Genomic DNA, 17,842 nt, shown 5'->3' with positions numbered 1-17,842 from the left:
ACACACACACACACACACACACCACACAGGCAAATGATTAACATTATAGTATGTAAAATGCTCCTTTTAATCAATAGGAAAGACACTGTAATAATTTTTTTAAATGCAATAGTCAAGAAATACAGGGAGCTGGAGATATTGCTTAGTGGTAGAGAGTTTACTTAGCATATAATAGGCCCTGGGTTCAATCCCAGCACTGCAAAAAAAAAAAAAAAAAAAAAAAGTAATATGTACACATATCTATCATATATATATGTACATATATATAGACATATATATATTTATATATAGATAGATATGAATGAAAGATGCCCAGCCTGGGTTGGGGGCATAGCTCAGTGGTTAGAGCACTCATCTATCATTAGCAAGAGCTTGGGTTCAATCCCCAGGAACACAGAAAAAAAAAAAAAAATTCTGAAATAAAAACAAGACCACTAATACCTAAAGTTAGGAAGATAAGGGGAAATGGGACACAATATTGGCCTGACTACAAATTAAAATCTTTTTTTTCCCCTCAATATTGGGAATTGAGTCTGGGACCTTGTGCATACTCGGCAAGTACTCCACCACTGAACTACATCCCAAGCCCTAAATTGCAATCTTTTAAAGGTCAATTTAGTGTCTCATCAAAATTTAAAGGTTTAGCTGGGTGTGGTAATGCACACCTGTCTATAATCCTAGCTACTCAGGAGGGTAAGGCAGGGGGATAGCAGGCCAGATTGGGCAATTTAGCAAAACCCTGACTCAAAATAAAATTTTAAGAAGGCCTGGGGATATAGCTCAGCGGTAGAGTTTGCCTAGCAAACACCGGGTTCCATTTTCAGCACTGCTGAAAAAAGTTTATATTCAGCAATATTACTTCAAGGTGTTAATCTCACGAAAAACACTTAAATGCTCAAGGTGTTTGTAATTACAACAGGAAGTTTAATGTTAGGTTACATACATGGAATATTATGTATCTTTTATGTATGGAATATTATGTATTTGATACTAATATAGAGAAGATGTGCAAGGCGTAAAGTGAAATATATTAGGTACTTTGCATAAGTGTTTCCGGCATAAACGTATTTTTTAAAAAAATTATAGAAAAAAACTTAAAATGATGCGTACAGTAAACAACTAATTGACTATATGAGGTTGGTGGTGAAAAGTGGTAGATATGGTACCCAGGAGCTCAGGATAACGAAGATAACTGCACCTTTTTATTACTTGACATTTTGATAACAGCATCACTTCTCTAGTAACAAAATAAAAGTGTACTTTTTTTACGGGGGGGAGGGTACTGAGGTCGATCCGAGCCGGTCTCGTGCCCAAGTTCAGGAACCAGGCAAAATGCAACAAGAAAGGCGCTCGGAATAGGTACAGCACTCGTGCTCCGCCCCGGCGCAAAGTCCTCCAATGGATGTTCAGGAGGGTGGGACTTGAGCGGATCTGGGATTACAATTGGTCCTAGGGTCTCTCCGCCCAGGTGGCGGGCGGGGCAGCGTGGTGACGTCCGAACGCGGGGCGCAGGGGCGGAGAGCGCGCGCTTGCGGACGCGGCGGCATTAAACGGTTGCAGGCGCGGCGCACTGGTCGTTGTCTTCTCTGGTCTCTGTCTTGACGGTGTTTGCCCGCTGTCTGGGTCTCGGGAAGCCTAAACTCTGACTAGGCCTTACTCCTTTTCACCCATTTGTAGCCGCGTTGTAGACTTCGCCACCATGTTCGAGGCGCGCTTGGTCCAGGGGTCCATCCTCAAGAAGGTGCTGGAAGCGCTCAAGGACCTCATCAACGAGGCCTGCTGGGACATCAGCTCTGGCGGCGTCAACCTGCAGAGTATGGACTCTTCCCACGTCTCCTTGGTGCAGCTCACCCTGCGCTCCGAGGGCTTCGACACATACCGCTGTGACCGTAACCTGGCCATGGGCGTGAACCTCACCAGGTGAGTCCTGGAGCCTCAGGGATTCGGGCCCTGGCACTCTCGCAGCCCCCGCTTTTGGCGCGAGCACCTCCAAGCCGGGCGCTCATTGGCTGGCGTTCGCCGTCCGCGCCTTCTCATTGGCCTGTGGTGCCGGAGGCGGGACCCACTGGAGCGCGCGGTTCCGAAAAGCCCGCGCTGGCAGCCGCGCGAACCGGCACTTTCCGCGCCAAAGTCACAAAGCCCGGCTGGTGGCGGGAAAAAGACTGTTGCCTGAAAAAGACTGTTTCAAAGTCCTTTGCTCATTAAATGGCAGCAACCTTGAGTGGAAAACCTTAGGCCTGATTGACTTTAATCGCCTTATAACCTGCCCTAGTGAAAATGTGTCACTGTCACTATATAGGGACAATAGGTTGTTTCTATCCTTATTTATTATTAGTCGCCGTGAGTTATTTTCATATTTCGAACTTCTGGAAAAATTTAACCAGTGTAGTGCCTATCTAGTACACTTGTATGTTTACATTTTAGGTTTATGAGAAATATTGACCAAGCAATGTTTTAATAGGTTTATTGGATTTTTTTTCCCCCTTACGGTGTTGAGAATCAAACACCGGGACTTGCCGCGTGCTAGGCGCACCGAGCTACAACTCCAGTTCTAATCCTCACTCCTCCCTTTTACTGGGGATTGAACTCGGGTGCACTGCCACTGAGCTACCTCTCCAGCCTTTTTTTTTTTTTTTTTTTTTTTTGAGAGACAGGATCTCCGTTAAGTTGCTGAGGCCGGCCTAGAATTTATGATCCTTCTGCCTTGGCCTCCTAAGTCGCTGGAATTACAGGCTTGTGCCATCACACCTAGCCCTAGATCATTTTTTTAATGATCATTGTGTGATAATTTACCCACTGAGGGGATTTCTAATTCAGAAAATACTTCATACTCACATGAAATTGCTAGTGTTAGGATGTTTAAGGGACTAGGGGTCAAACTCAGCACCTGATGCATGTCAGGCAAGTGCTCTACCACTAAGCAATATGTCTAGCCCAGAAATCTAATTCTTGAGTCTGTAGTGTTGATTTTAAACCATGTCTTGTGTTGTAGCATGTCCAAAATACTAAAATGTGCTGGCAATGAAGACATTATTACATTAAGGGCTGAAGATAATGCGGACACCCTGGCACTAGTATTTGAAGCACCAAGTAAGTTGTACCATTTTACTGAATTATGTTATAGAAAATTATAGTACTGTCAGTAATTCTCAAAGCTGTGATCTTGAGGTCTGTAATGGTTGTAAAGTGTACATCTTCGTTATAAAGAATTGATTTTTTTCAGTAACATGTGCTTTCTTTTGTTAGATCAAGAGAAAGTTTCAGACTATGAAATGAAGTTAATGGATTTAGATGTTGAGCAACTTGGAATTCCAGTGAGTATCAGTTTCTGGTTATAGAATATCATAGTCATGGCAATTAATGTAAAATATGTGACTATAATAATTTAAAGCCTACTTCCTAACAACTTTTTCTAGAAGCATATCTGCTGGTTCAGATTTTAGCGTTAACTTTGTTAATATCAAAGGAGAGAAGAGATGTTGGGATAAAATGCCTAATATACTATTTTCTTTTAGAAAGCAATTAGGTCTGTTTACATCATCTTTTTTTTTTTTTTTTTTTTTTTTTTTGCGGTGCTGGGGATCGAACTCAGGGCCTTGTGCTTGCGAGGCAAGCACTCTACCAGCTGAGCTATCTCCCCAGCCCCTTTTTTTTTTTTTTTAATAATTTTTTTTTTTTTTTTTTTTTTTTTAACTTACATATCTCTTGCTTCAGACTAGCTGGGATTACAGGCATATGCCACTGCTTCCTGACTGGTAGTGTCCTCTTGAGATAGGCCTGGAAGATGATCATGAGGAGGCTCTTGTTAACTGGATAGTGAAATACGTTAAGAAATTACACAATGAGGTGGGCACACTGGCAATCTTCTATAATCCCAGCTACTGGGCAGCTGCTGCTGAGGCAGGAGGATTACAAATTTTAGGCCAGCCTGGGCAACCTAGTAAGACTGTCTCAAAAATTTTTAAGCAACAACAACAAAAAGGCTAGGTATATGGCCCAGTGGTGGGAATTACACAATGAGTAATATTCCAAAGTAATCAGAAAATCCTATATCCTGAGTTGTTCTTAAGATGTCACATCTTGAAGTAAGGATGCCAGTTCTTTACATTTACAGCAGTTAACCTTTATTATCTTCTTTTTTTTTTTTTTTTGCAGTGGCTGGGGATTGAACCCAGAACCTCAAATACGCTAGACAGGTGCTGTACCATTGAGCAGGTCCCAGCTGTAACTTTGAGATTGTTTTGTTTTGCTCATAGGAACAAGAGTACAGTTGTGTAGTAAAGATGCCTTCTGGTGAATTTGCACGTATATGCCGAGACCTCAGTCATATTGGAGATGCTGTTGTAATATCCTGTGCAAAAGATGGAGTGAAATTTTCTGCAAGTGGAGAACTTGGAAATGGAAACATTAAGTTGTCACAAACGAGTAATGTTGATAAAGAAGAGGAAGCTGTAAGTAATTAAATAAAATTTAAATTTCTATTTAAGTAAAGAGAAACATTTGAAGACAATTGTACTGTTTACCACTGTTATTTGCCAAAATTAAAGAAAAAAAAGCAAAATTGCAATCTAAGTAGTTTGTGAAAGCTGAAATATACAGTTGAAATTGGCAGATGCCATTTAATTTAGAATAACATCTGTGAAGAGGAAGTGCAAATCAGCACTTTCACAAACCACAAAATAATGGAGTGTGGAACTAGGTGTCTGACCTTTAGCTTTCTAGAGATGCTTGCTCTGTTTTTCTCAAAATCAGGTTGGGGTAGCAACTCAATGAGTGGCTCAGTGATCCTTATTAGCTTTATGTATTTTAGGTAAGGTTATAAGCCCTTTTTGAAGGTGGAAAAGCAAAAAGCAGATAAAGCAAGATTGAGACAGTTTAGATCAAGTGACCTGGTGTCAGAATCAAATTTAAGTGAGGGTGCTTTTCTCATTAAGGCCAGAACATAGACTCCATAAAACTTGGGAAGAATTGCATTAAATGCTAAACATTACATATAAATACTTAGACTTTTTTTCCAGTTTGAGAGAGTTCCTAGAGACCCCTCATTTAACCAAAAGATAAAGAACTTAAGGGCTGAGGGCATAGTCCATTGGTACAGCAATTTCCTGACAGATGCCAAGCCCTGGGATCTATTCCCAGTACTACCAAAAAAACAAACAACAACAACAAAAAGAAAAACCCAAACCTAATTCCTAAATGTAGGTTTTCCTAAAATTGTTTATTTCTTTACATTCTTAATTATTTATAAGCAAATAAATTAAATGAAAATTGTACCTTTTTTTTTTTTTTTTGGTGCAGTGCTGGGGATCGAAACCAGGGCCTTGTGCTCGACAGGCAAGCACTCTACAAACTGAGCTATATTCCCAGCCCCTGTACTAACATTTTTAAAATCTATATACATTACCACATCCAAGAAAATAATTGTAGGGAATTTTTCAGTATTCACCTTCCCCTAGTTATTTCAGAACATTTGTTTAAATCGGGATTTTAATAAAGTTCATACATTGAAGTTGGTTGACATGACCCTTAACTTTCCTTTCATTTCACCTATTGGTTTATTCTTCAGCTTCTTTCCTCTCCATTACAATCTTTTAGTTGAAACTAGATTATTTGTTTTAGAGTTTTCCAGAGGCTGAATTTTGTCAGTTGTATCCCTGTGTGTCAGTTAATGTGTACATCTACCCTATATTTTCCATAAACCTCTAGCTACAGCTATAGAGACTTGATGACATTCAAGGTGTTTTCTTGTTTTGGGGTTGGGAGAGCCAGAATACTTTAGGTGGTAGTGTGTATTTTGAGTAGAAGACACAAGGTATATGGATGTCTTTTGGAATGTTAGCTATCATCTAGATCATTAAGTCATTAGGGTTTGCAAAGCTGAAAAACAAGAGTTTATTTCATTCCTTCTTCAATTCCTTTATTAGCTGATTTATTAGAAGTTTTCATAAAGAGAAGCTTTCCCATTATCACCATTTTAGTTGATGGTTTATATAGGAAAGATAAGCTAAATATTTTTTTGTGGGGAGCCAGGGGAAATTCACTTCATAGTACTCTCCAAAGTGACCAATAGAGGTATTAAGCCCTACAACTTTCTTAATGTTTTTCAATATGATAAATCTTATGTTTTCTCTTGTAGGTTACCATAGAGATGAATGAGCCAGTTCAGCTAACTTTTGCACTGAGGTACCTGAACTTCTTTACAAAAGCCACTCCACTCTCTCCCACAGTAACACTCAGTATGTCTGCAGATGTACCCCTTGGTAAGATAATAAATTTGAACTTTGTTTTGTAGGCAAAATATTTGATACTACCTACTCAGTAATTAACTATTTTCTTTGTCTTTCAGTTGTAGAGTATAAAATTGCTGACATGGGACATTTAAAGTATTATTTGGCTCCCAAGATTGAGGACGAAGAAGGATCTTAGGCATTTTTAAAATCTGAGGAAATAAAATTAAGCTCTTTGAGAACTGCTTCTGAGATGCCATCATGTACTGAAAGTCTTTTCTGTCACCAAATTTGTAACTGAGTACATATGTAGATAATGTTTTCTGTAAATAACCTATTTTTCCCCCTTCATTCTCTACAGCTTAAAAATAAAATCCAAAGTCAAATCTGGTCTTGTTAACCTAGAAATACTTTTGCCTTACTTAGAAATACTTCTGGTGATTTTTATAACAAAAGGGTCTTGGCTTTAAATGCAGTTTTAAGAATTGTTTTTTGATTTAAATAAAGTTATCTGAATTTCAAATTTCACAGAAAAGTGTCTTCATTTGAACTATGACTGGGTGCAAATACCTTACTAAATTCTTAGCAAAAGCTACCCTTTCATGTAAATGTGGGTTTTTTGACTTTGAGTCCACAGCAACCTGGTATAATTACATTAAAATGACATTAGGGAGCTAGGGTTGTAGCTTAGTGGTAGAGCACTTGCCTGGCACATGTGAGGCACTGGGTTTGATCCTCAGCACCACATAAAAATAAAGGTATTATGCCCATCTACAACTAAACAATTTTTTTAAAGATGGCAGTAAACATCTGAAGTACCATAGATAATCAAATATTTGGGCAACTGTTAAACTTATTTTGGCATTCTAATTTGTTCAACTAATGAAGAGGGTAGAATAGATCAAATCCTATATTCATCTTGCCATTTTAGCAAAAGTGGATGTAAGGACAATCTATCTGCAACATCTGTCACTCCATTGATTGCCAGGGTTGATGTTGCTGGTCGGGCAGGCTAGGCCAGCGTCCCCTTCCTCAACTGCTCCATGTGCATCCCTCCTGTGAAGGTACTACAGGGTCAAAGAGAATAGCAGAGGAGCATCCTTCAGTCAAAGGTATACAAGTAGCTGTGCTTCCTGCTAGAACCTCTGAACAGGCTCTCAACATTTTTAGCAAAAGTCAATACTTTTCAGAAACTTGATGTACCCAAAGTCATGTGAGCTTTATAAGGCTAGTATTAAAAGATGGTGTTTCCTTTTAGTCTAGATGGTCTTTTACAAGTCTTGGAAGCTATGGTAGATCTCCAATGGGATCCAAAGAAATGGGTTAAGCAATAATTTCTCTTGAGTAGTCTTGTTTAGGACACTCCTTTGAAGAATGAAGACAGTATAAATTCCATGTATGTTGGATCCAACTAAAAAATGAAAAGGTCATGCAGTTGTGAAGGAATTTTTTTTTTTAAGTAATTGCTGTAAGGTCACTGGTATGCCACATATTGAGAACTTTATTATCCCTTTTTCCAGTGTATTTTGTGTTTGGTAGATTTAAGTGATTGGTTTCTTTGGTACTTGCACTGAGTTCATTTTCTGGATATTAAGAGCTCACTATATTAAGTAGTTGATACTCACTATCTGCCAGTACATGGGGAAGAAATTTGACTGCAAGGGTGTCTGATGGAACTTTTCGGGGTGATGGAAATATTTTATCTAGACTGGTCACAGTTCCAGAACTAAGTTTTGCCAGAATTCATCCAATTGTACTTTACGTGTGTAAATTGTACCTTACGTGTGTAAATTGTACCTTATTAAGACTGACTTCAAAAAGCTTCACATGCTTCAAGATTCCCTGTAGGTAGGCCATTTACCCGGGCGAAGGGCTACTGGCCAGCGGAGGGAAAGAGTACAAGAATGTGGGGCTAGTGAACAGAGTGCAGTGGAAGGGCGCTCACCTAAATTCCGCGTCCGGGTGGAAGGCTGGCTGCCTAAGCACTGAATTGAGATTTGGGAGGACTGAACTCTGTCTTCCGCTCCTGGGAACTCCACTACACTCTATTTTAGCTCGGGGTCAGGAAAGGAATTACACCGCAGGCTTACCTGGGCCCTATGACCCACGTGGGCGGGTCCCTAGGGACATTCGCCTGCCACACTGAAGGTGGCCCCTTCCGACACCATCGCGCGAAGCCCGGACATGTCCCAACGCTTGCAGGAAGATACTTTCCCCGGCAAAGGGCTACCTTGGGACGCGCCCAGGAAGCGGGTGAGAAGTCGCTCCAGATGACGCCACTTCCGGTGCGCCTCCGTCCGACGCTACTTCCGGCGGCGAGCTGGGCTTGCTGGGGCGGCGGTTAGGTTGTGCTATGAGGCCTGGGACGCGGCCGGTAACCGTGGGCGAGTTCCCTGTTAGTCCCAGGCTTGGCGCGGTGCTCGGGTAAGACTTGCGTGGGGCGGAGCGGGAGCATTGCGCCCTCCTCGCCACGAGCCATCGTTCCCGCCGGAAGCAAGCCGGAGGCCTCGGCGTGAAGCTTTCGCTTGCTTTGCACAGTTGGCCTCTTTCCATAAACTGTTCTTGTTTGATTTTGGTGTAAATTCGGGTCGGTTTTTTTTCTGCATGGCTACGTCTGGAGATTGGCAGGAAAATAAGTTATGTAAAGGCGCGTAATGTGAGGCACTGGGCTATACTGATGCTCTTGTTCTTTTTTAACTCTCAGGTGCTGAGGGAATTTGGGGGTTGCGGTGTAGCTGCTTAAAAGCCTGTTGGAAACTTAGATTGGTACTTTTAAAATACTGTTAACTTTTTTCCTTTTTTCCTTCATTTCGAATTCCTTATCTTTACCGAGAATAAGTGAATGAGGATGAATTAGAATAGATAGTAAAATGACCAGGATGGGCCCCATTCAACCACACTTGGAGGCTAACTAGACATATTAATGAGCCGCACCATCAAGGCCTATTTCAAATGTAAAAGACCTTGAGGCTCACCTGTGGGAACACCTCCAGCCAACTCCTTTGTCCCAGAGGTGGAGAACGGAAGGTAGGGGTGAACCCAGATGGAAGTTACAGGAAGGAAGATGGTCACCAAAAGGAGATTGGAAGTGAACTGAACTGGATGGTAACCAGGATGCCTTTCTCAATACTTATTTTATATAGATTTTGTTCCACGCTCTGCCCGAAACCATATATAAACTCCTAAGCTGGCACACCAAATTCTGCTACCGGGCCCCTCCCGCATGGCGGGAGTTCTCTTTCTTCTTGCTTACACAGATCCTACTCCGTTTACTCTTCCCTTCTGTGATGGGTGGTGGATTTTTTTTCTTCACAATTTGCTAGACAAGAACCCAGAGGAAATTGGCCAAGCGGAGAATTTTTTGTTTTATGCGATTTTTTGTTATATGCAAGTGTATGAATTATTAATGGAGCATGTCATTGTTTTAAGAAAGGAAATCAGGTGTGGTCAGATGCCCTCAAAATCATATATTGGTAGTTTGAACTTTAAGTTTTATATTGTTAACTTTAATCTTGGTATCATAATCGCCATACTAAAACAGTATTTAATGCACCTTGTTCTAAACTGCCCCTCCGCCCCGCCCCCCTTACTTGGGATTGAATCCAGGGCCTAGTACATGATATGCAGGAATGCTACCACTGAGGTACATCTCCATCCCTCTGACCCTTTTAGAAAAGCATGTGTTAGCATTACTGGTATTTTTTTAATACTTGATTCCTGGACTGGTGTTAATAAGTGACAGGATTAGCACCAGTTCTTTCATAATGCTATTACTTTAGGTCGACTGTAATAATTTGTTAACTTTCAGTCAAATATGTATAAAGCACTTGGAAAAAAGCTTGACACCTAACCAAGACTTAAGTAATTAGTAACCACCATATGATAAATTGTAATCACGATTTACTCAATATCACACTGGAGAAAGGCCAGTTTGTTGTTTTCTGTTGCCCTTGTTGAAATACTTAATTTTCTGTATTTTTAAAGATGCTTCTTTACTTAAATTCACTTGTTCACATAAGTTTGTGACTTCATGAAATAAAAGTATACAGATTTCAAATTTTTAAAATTTAAATGTCATTGCTTTGAAGGCTTATCCATTTTCAGACAGTATAAATGATTTCATTACTGCTGTCTGCTTTGATATTTTGAACAATAAGCCAGATTTTTAATTCAGTGTTTTTTTTGTTTGTTTTTTTTAATTCAGTATTTTTAAGTAGCTACACAGCCTGGAAAATGTAATCACTACTTATCCATGCTTGGAGTGGAACAGAGGGGGTGAATTAAAGGCGCTGGTGTAGTACTAATAGCCAAGAGGTTATCTGAATTTACAAGAATGCTTTATAGATCATTTGCTTTAAAAAGATGTTATCCAACAAGGGGAAATAAACAAAATGCTGATGTGAGTGTATTCTATTTCCCATCATCTTTTCTTTCCCTGGTAAATAAGAAACTCACTTGAATATATGTTCCTAAGCAGGGGTAGGGGACAGGCAGTACTACAGAAGCATGTTTGAAAAATGTGGTCTGTGGCATCAGGTGCATCTGAATTTAAGCTACTCTTTTATGACTTTGGAAGAATTAGGGAACATTGGTGGTAAGGTAAATTGAAATTTGGTTCTTGGTGAATTTCCTGGCTCTCATTCTGTAAGGATAAACCAAAGTAGATACATAATGAGGTTTTTTTGCACTGTGTCAAAGGACCATCAGGTTTTAAGAGCAGTGAAGCCTAAATCATCAGTTGCAATATGATATGGCAACCCAGTAGATAGAACTCCAGTAGATAGAATCTGAAGTCATTGGCTCTAATGTGTTATTATCACCTACAGACAATAACAGTTTTTTTGTTGTTGTTTTAGACTCTAGCTGTGTCAGCGTGTTATGATGCCGTCTCGTACTAATCTGACTACTGGAATCCCCAGTAGCAAAGTAAAGTATTCAAGGCTCTCCAGCACAGATGATGGCTACATTGACCTTCAGGTAAATGCAGAAGGGAAGTGACAAGACTGGTGGCTGTATTTCTGATGAGTTAACAGGAAGACCTTCATGGTGGAGGTTTTGCTAATTGTCCCTGAGGACTGGCATGAACAGCGAGATGTGAACTCATTTCTGAGACCCTTTTAACCTTAGCTAGCTGAAGCAAACCTTGGCAGGGCATTTTCCAACCAATTCCAATATTGTCCATTTCTAAAAAAAACATTTTAATTGTAATGCCTGAGTCCTATAGTTACCTATGGTTGTACACTTCATTTAATTTGTCCAAAAATAACCATATTTTAAGTGGAATTGTGTTAAGGACTGTTTATTTACTCTTTAGTCAAAGTTAGTTCATCTCTTAAGGGAGAAACTAACTGCTGAAGCCAGCAGATTGTGGGAATCTTCATTCTTTCCTGATGTCATGAGATCCAATTTATTAAAGGTATTTTTTTGATAAATAGTAAGTAAAACAATATTTACTGTTTATATTCTATCTTGACCATTATCTACAAAAGAGTAGCATATCATATTCTTTTGCCCACTTCCCCTTAAAGTAGAATATTCTAGATAAAACTAGAGCCAAGAATGAAGTAGCAGGAACCCATCCTTTTAAATATAAATAAATCAATTATTGTTTGTACTCTCTGGACCCATACTTGAAGGAGAGAGAAAAATAGATCTGGGAATTTTCCAGCCAGTTAGCTCAGATTCAGCTGTGAGCCAAACCTTAGAAAGTTGTCTCTGAATCTTAAGCTTGAATTGAACTGTTTGAATACTAATGCCTTAACAACAAAACAAAAAAACAAAAAAACAAAAAACTGGAACCTTCAGAGGGTGTACAGATTTTGAATTCCAAAAATCCCTTAACTTCTTTGCTTTCTCCCAGCATGTTGTTTGCTCTTAAATCCCTGTAAGTTAGTACAGTCATCCCTGTGCAAGGCACTTAATAAGTATATTTCTAACGAATAATTGACCGTGAAGTAGTGCCTGTTTTTATTTTTTGAAAAAAGCATTTTAATGTACAGTGAATAGTCTGTGGAATTAGGTTAAAACTAGAAAAGATGACATTTCAGTAACTTTGAGTAACTATTCCAGCATAGCTAGACCTAGATCCTGTCCTTTTCCTTTCTCTCCCAGAGCTACACTGGATGGTAGGACATACTTTAACATACTTGAAGCATCCAGTTTGGTTCTTAATTATCCTCCTTGCTTTGAAGTATTTTTGCCTTGGTAGCCCTGGTATTTTCATAATGATGTTCTTTTGTCTTTTTTGTTTTTATTTTCTCTTGCAGTTTAAGAAAAGCCCTCCTAAGATCCCTTATAAGGCCATTGCACTTGCCACTGTGCTGTTTTTGATTGGCGCCTTTCTCATTATCATAGGCTCCCTCCTGCTATCAGGCTACATCAGTAAAGGGGTAAGCTAATGGGCATGTGGGAATGTACCATGAGATCTTTAAGACATGAGCCACAGCTGCAGATTCCAGCAGAAAGAAGAAAAAGATTTTCTTTTAGTCCCAGTGATGAGTTGCCATGCTAATACTGAGCCACCAGGTAGGGCAGTGTTGCCCTGGTTTGGGTGCCAGTGAGTTTAACAAAACTTCTCAAATGGAGACCTGAGGGACATGTTTAAAAAAAATACACACACACACATATATCATCTGATAACAAAATGTGTTTTTCTTCCTATGAACAACAAATTTTTCCTTTATTTCTTATGAGGTGGGCAGTGGTGGGTAGGCATTCTTGGCTGCTGAGATACTGAGCAATTTGCCTACTCATAGTTTGGAACTATGACAAATTATGCATAGCTGAACCTAGTATCCAGGATTCCTTTTTGATAAGGGACTGTAGCTAGAGTACCATGATGTCATTGTAGCTTTGCAGCAATACAGACATATTGGTGAGTGGGGAGAAGCAGTTAATGGTCTGATGCCACTGAGCTATACGCCAGTTCAATTCCTTCTTATGTTGGGTTTAGTTGGAGTTCCTGTTGAGTTTCAATATACCTTAGAAACCTAAAGTGATATTTAGTTACTGTTTCTCTCAGGCTGTCTCCATATACATGGTTGTCCTGAGCTAATTCTGACCATTATTTACATCCATAACACACACCAAGAGAAACACAGACGTTTATTGTGGTATTCTATACAATTGTAGAAAGTGAAAAAGGAACAACGTGTCCAATAGCTGTACAAAGAGCAGTTAAGTCAAAGTGTGATACATCCATTTCAGTGGAAGTTATATGAAGAGTTTTTAATAGTATTGGCAAATACTTATTATAAAGAGACAATAGGACACAGAATGTGTCCACAATTAAGAACTTTTAAAAAGGAGAAGGAAATAAGCCATATATCTGGATGAGAATGACTTATTTTTCTTCATTATAATTTTTGATACATTGTAGTTTTCCTTCAGTTGATTGAAAGATGTCTTAATGTTGTGGAGATTGGCCTTTTGAGCAGCTAGAATTACAAGTGTGCCCTGCCTTTCCTTCAGTTTATAATTAGGAAGAAAATAAACGTAGACTTTTCCCTTGTGTATTCTCCAAAGAAAATGTTCAGAAAAGTATACAATACTGATCTAAGAATTGCGCATGACTTTTATTTAAAATTTATAACTTGTATAGTTCTGATGTTTTCCTTCTTCTGCCACCAGGGGGCAGACCGGGCCGTTCCTGTCCTGATCATTGGCATTCTGGTGTTCCTGCCAGGATTTTACCATCTACGCATTGCCTACTATGCATCTAAAGGCTACCGGGGTTACTCCTATGATGACATTCCAGACTTTGATGACTAACACTCACTTCAGCCCTGAGACAAGTTACAGTGGGACTGAACCCACCTTTAAGATATTGAACAGAAACTATGGCGAAGGGCTGAGGAATTATGCAGTTTGCAGATGTTTGACAAAACAATGGCCAGATTTTATGGGTCCATCCCAGAAATGTTCACTGAGCTTAATTAGCTAATTAGGAAATGCTCTGTTTTTCATCTGGCCCTGGCAAAACTCAACAAGTTTTTCCACATGAATGTGTACCATGGAAGAACAGCATTGCTAATTGTCTGGGAAAGCAGAAGATTATTCTGTAGTGGAAAGTGTTACCATTCCCTCCCTCCTCAGAGTGAGCATTTCTTTTAAATAGTCTTCATTGTCAATTTGTTATTGTAGCAAATGGAAGAGTGTGGTAGTCTAATTTCTTAGTAAGTAATTTATTTTTAAAATATCAAAATATCTTATCCCCTATCTTCACATTCTTTTGGAAGACTTATGTACAATCACATATTAATGTGGATTTGTCTAAAATATTTTTTTTACTGTTTTGTTAGTGACAGGAACCAGGAATTTTTTAAGCCACAGAGTAAGTTTTCAAAGTATAAGCAGAGTCTCTGATAACCAATCCATGGCCACCTCTGATCTTATTTCCCAGTAGATTGACCTGCATATAATTTGGGTCATTCTATCCTTTGGAGATCAAGGTGTTCTATATGTCATGCATTTGACTGGACTTTTGGCTGTTCCCTGATGAAAAATGAAGATAAGTGGTTGCTGTTTAGAGTGTATAATACTATTGCTAGTGCTTGGTACTATAGAGTCATTCTACTGAAGATCTCAAGACTTGACCTGGATCTCTGGAGGACCATATCCTTAGGTTGATTTTGTTTCTTTGCTTGAAAAAAAATGACTTATATTCAAAAGAAATTAAAATGTCAGAATCCAAATCCTGGACTTAACATGAGTTAACATTAGACATACTTTAGAAAACATTTTAATGATTTTATAATATATATAAGTACCCAGGAATAACTTTGTTTTTGGGTAACTGGCATCTTGAGTCAGCCTCTACTTTTCAGTCATTCACTTACTCTGAGGTTATAGACTTGAACAACTAGAAGCCTGGATGTACCATCAACTGAAATTTGGAAGGCTGTGAATAGGGCAAGTTTAGGAGGAAAGATGAGTTATTTTTGGACATGTAAATGTAGATGTCTCTTTGACATCCAGGGTGAGCTGTGGAGGCAGCAGTTGCAGTACAGTGTTGAGTTCACAGGAGAGGGTTTAAACTGAAGACAGAAATGTGGGATTCAGTGTTTGGACATTATCTTCAGAACCTTGGAGGTGGATGAAATCACTGGTGGAGTGAGTATACTCAGGACATGAAGGCAGCCTCAAGTTTGAGTGCATTTAGTAATGGGAAGGGAATGTAGAGACTCTGGTAATCAAGTTGTTGGACCTTGTCAGTGAAAGTGTGAGGTGATACATACAAAACTTTATGTTGGGCAGTAATTACAAAACTCATACCAAGTAGTTTTAGCCAAATCAAATTATTTGGTCTTTTTCTTATAAAGATAATGCTGCTTGCTGGTAAGGGGGAACATTAAGACAGTAGAAGGGTATAAAGTCAAAAGTAAACATTTGCTCTCCCAGCTCACCTTCAAAGGTTGTCTAATTAAGTTCCTTGTATGATTTACAGAAATGTTCTAAGCATGTAAACATTATTTATTTATTTTTTTTTTATTTGGACTCCAATTTTTTTTCCATTCTGTTTTGTATTACTTTCCATGATCTCTTTGGAAAGATTAGTTTCCCCTACCCCAAGTGTTGGGGACCAAATCCAAAGCCCCACTTGTGCTAGGCAAGCACTCCATCACTGAGCTACACTCCCACCTTGGCCACATTGTAATTTTCCATTATATGTATGTAGTCATTGGGTCCTAAGACTTCCTTTCTGGGATAGAAATCCCTCTCTAATGGCCCCCTGTAGGAATGACCTTTGCTGTTCTGTTTGAACATTCCTGTTACCCAAGTATCTTATAAAGCCAAAAATCAAACTACCTGTAACTTCTTTGCATTGACAGTAATTCTACTGGTGCTTCATAGAGAGAAGGTCAAAGCCTCCAATAATAATGGTGAACATTCTTGAACCCTTTTCCAGACATTGTGCTAAGTACTTTTCATTATATATTCTGTGTCATTTTAATCCTTGGGAAAGTCCTGAGTAAGATTCTTTGGGGACTCAAGTTTAGACAAAGCCTGAATGAATGGCTTTAGGTGCTTGGCAGATAAAATTAAAGTGGAGGGATAGATAGGAGGAATAGGGACCAAGGTCAACTGTCAAATGGATATCTTGCCTAAAAGTAGCCCTTCCCTTTCTGAGTTTAGCTAAGCCAGGTGTTCTATATTTGTGACAACTATTATACCTCCCGTTAGTCATATCCTGGACTAGTTTTTAAATCCTCTCCATTCTGGCTGGCATAGTGGCTCATACATATAATTCCAGTGATTTAGAAGACTGTCTTGGTCAGTTGCTGAAGCTGACCTTGAACTTGATCCTTCAAGCACTCACCCACCCGCCCTGTTGCTGGGATTACAGGTGTGCCCCACTATGCAGGCTGTACTTTGTTCTATTGTGGAGTAGGCGGGTGGGCTGCTTCTACTTCAGACCTTACTAAATGGCCCTCTGCCCGCTGTTCTGCAGGCCAGCTGCTGTACAGACAGTTGGAGCTACCAGGTGAGTGAAGCTCTGCTCAAGCCAGCAGGCCCAGTTCATAGTCTGTATACATTAGCTGGCATATGGAGCTTCCCATTAGTAGGGAGTCCGATAGTGGGACAATAACAGTGTTGACTTATTTGCATGGTCCTGGGCATTGAACCCAGGACCTTGCACATACTAAGCAAGTGTTCCATCACTGAGCTACGTCCCCAGCCCTAACATTGGGTTCTGCTGACTCTAAGATTCATATACCAGGTCAGTGTCCATTGGTTGACTTGACCTGTCATCTAAATTCTTACCCTGATTCTGTTTTCCTAGATTTAGTCCCAAAGGTATGTAGTTCAATCACAGTTTAGTGCATGGTTGGGAAGGGCATTATCTCTAATCTTAATTGACTGCAAGGTGTTGAACTAATTACCTTTGGAGCACAGTTCTTAAAAAGTATGTGTGGGGTAAATGAAGCAGTTTGTTCAGAGACTGGCACATAAGTGGAGGTGGAGGTCACTCCCTTGGCTTCAGGGGGCAGGGACTGGGATAAGGCAGAGAAGGGTAAAAGGTGAAGGCCCATCTGCGGTCCCTGGGGCCATCCTGAGGAACCTGCCATTCTGTGGCAATTCTACCCCAGAGCCAGGGTCTGGAACTAACCCAGCTCCCTTCACTGATAGAACTGCCTACTGGAGGTTGTGAGGAGACCTCAGCCCCTGGCCCTTTGCCAGCATGTTGGGCCTGGGCGCCTCTGTTTCAGGGCAGAGGCCAAGGAGACCAGAGCACTCCATTGTGTCAGGAAGGCACTGCAGAGAAGGCCTTGATAATGAGGTGGTGTGGGGAGCCTCAGACCTCCTCTCCTGGAACTTAACTTCCTCTCCCTATTTTCAGCACTCCTCCCTCTGCACTGCCACACCATCTTGCCTCTTGCTACTGAGGGGCTGGACTCTGGATCAGTGGCATGGGTGTCACTTGGGGGCTTGTTAGAAATGCAGTATGTTGGGCCTGCCCACTAAATCAAACCCTGCATTGTAATGAGGTCTCTGGGTTCGCTGCCAGTATCTGAGAAGTGCTGGTTGGGGTACCCTGTGCCACCTACACCTTTTTCTTATTCTGGGACTGAACTTCCTTCTGCTGTGCTAGTGGTTGCAGGGGAACACCCAGA

At 40.2% G+C, this 17,842-nt stretch overlaps 2 protein-coding genes and 1 non-coding gene across 3 annotated transcripts; all 3 read left to right on the top strand.

Moving 5' to 3' along the window:
• The first annotated feature begins 1,519 nt into the window (after window positions 1-1,519).
• On the top strand, window positions 1,520-6,757 carry Pcna (proliferating cell nuclear antigen). Its single transcript, XM_047542277.1, has 6 exons — window positions 1,520-1,920; window positions 2,993-3,090; window positions 3,247-3,314; window positions 4,257-4,451; window positions 6,137-6,260; window positions 6,347-6,757. The coding sequence occupies exons 1-6, from the start codon at window positions 1,700-1,702 to the stop codon at window positions 6,424-6,426; spliced, it is 786 nt and encodes a 261-aa protein (XP_047398233.1). The 5' UTR covers window positions 1,520-1,699; the 3' UTR covers window positions 6,427-6,757.
• A 1,760-nt stretch (window positions 6,758-8,517) lies between these two features.
• On the top strand, window positions 8,518-16,033 carry Tmem230 (transmembrane protein 230). The gene is made up of 4 exons (XM_047541863.1): window positions 8,518-8,651; window positions 11,084-11,204; window positions 12,494-12,616; window positions 13,857-16,033. The coding sequence occupies exons 2-4, from the start codon at window positions 11,106-11,108 to the stop codon at window positions 13,995-13,997; spliced, it is 363 nt and encodes a 120-aa protein (XP_047397819.1). The 5' UTR covers window positions 8,518-8,651; window positions 11,084-11,105; the 3' UTR covers window positions 13,998-16,033.
• LOC124978512 (small nucleolar RNA U6-53/MBII-28) lies at window positions 12,714-12,823 on the top strand. The gene has a single exon (XR_007107492.1). It is a non-coding gene; the product is annotated as a small nucleolar RNA U6-53/MBII-28 (small nucleolar RNA).
• Window positions 16,034-17,842: the final 1,809 nt, after the last annotated feature.

The sequence above is a fragment of the Sciurus carolinensis genome, chromosome 2 (genome assembly GCF_902686445.1).
Source record: "Sciurus carolinensis chromosome 2, mSciCar1.2, whole genome shotgun sequence".
NCBI lineage: Eukaryota > Metazoa > Chordata > Mammalia > Rodentia > Sciuridae > Sciurus > Sciurus carolinensis.
Note: the sequence above shows the minus strand (reverse complement) of the source record. Positions and strands in the feature narration are given on the sequence as shown.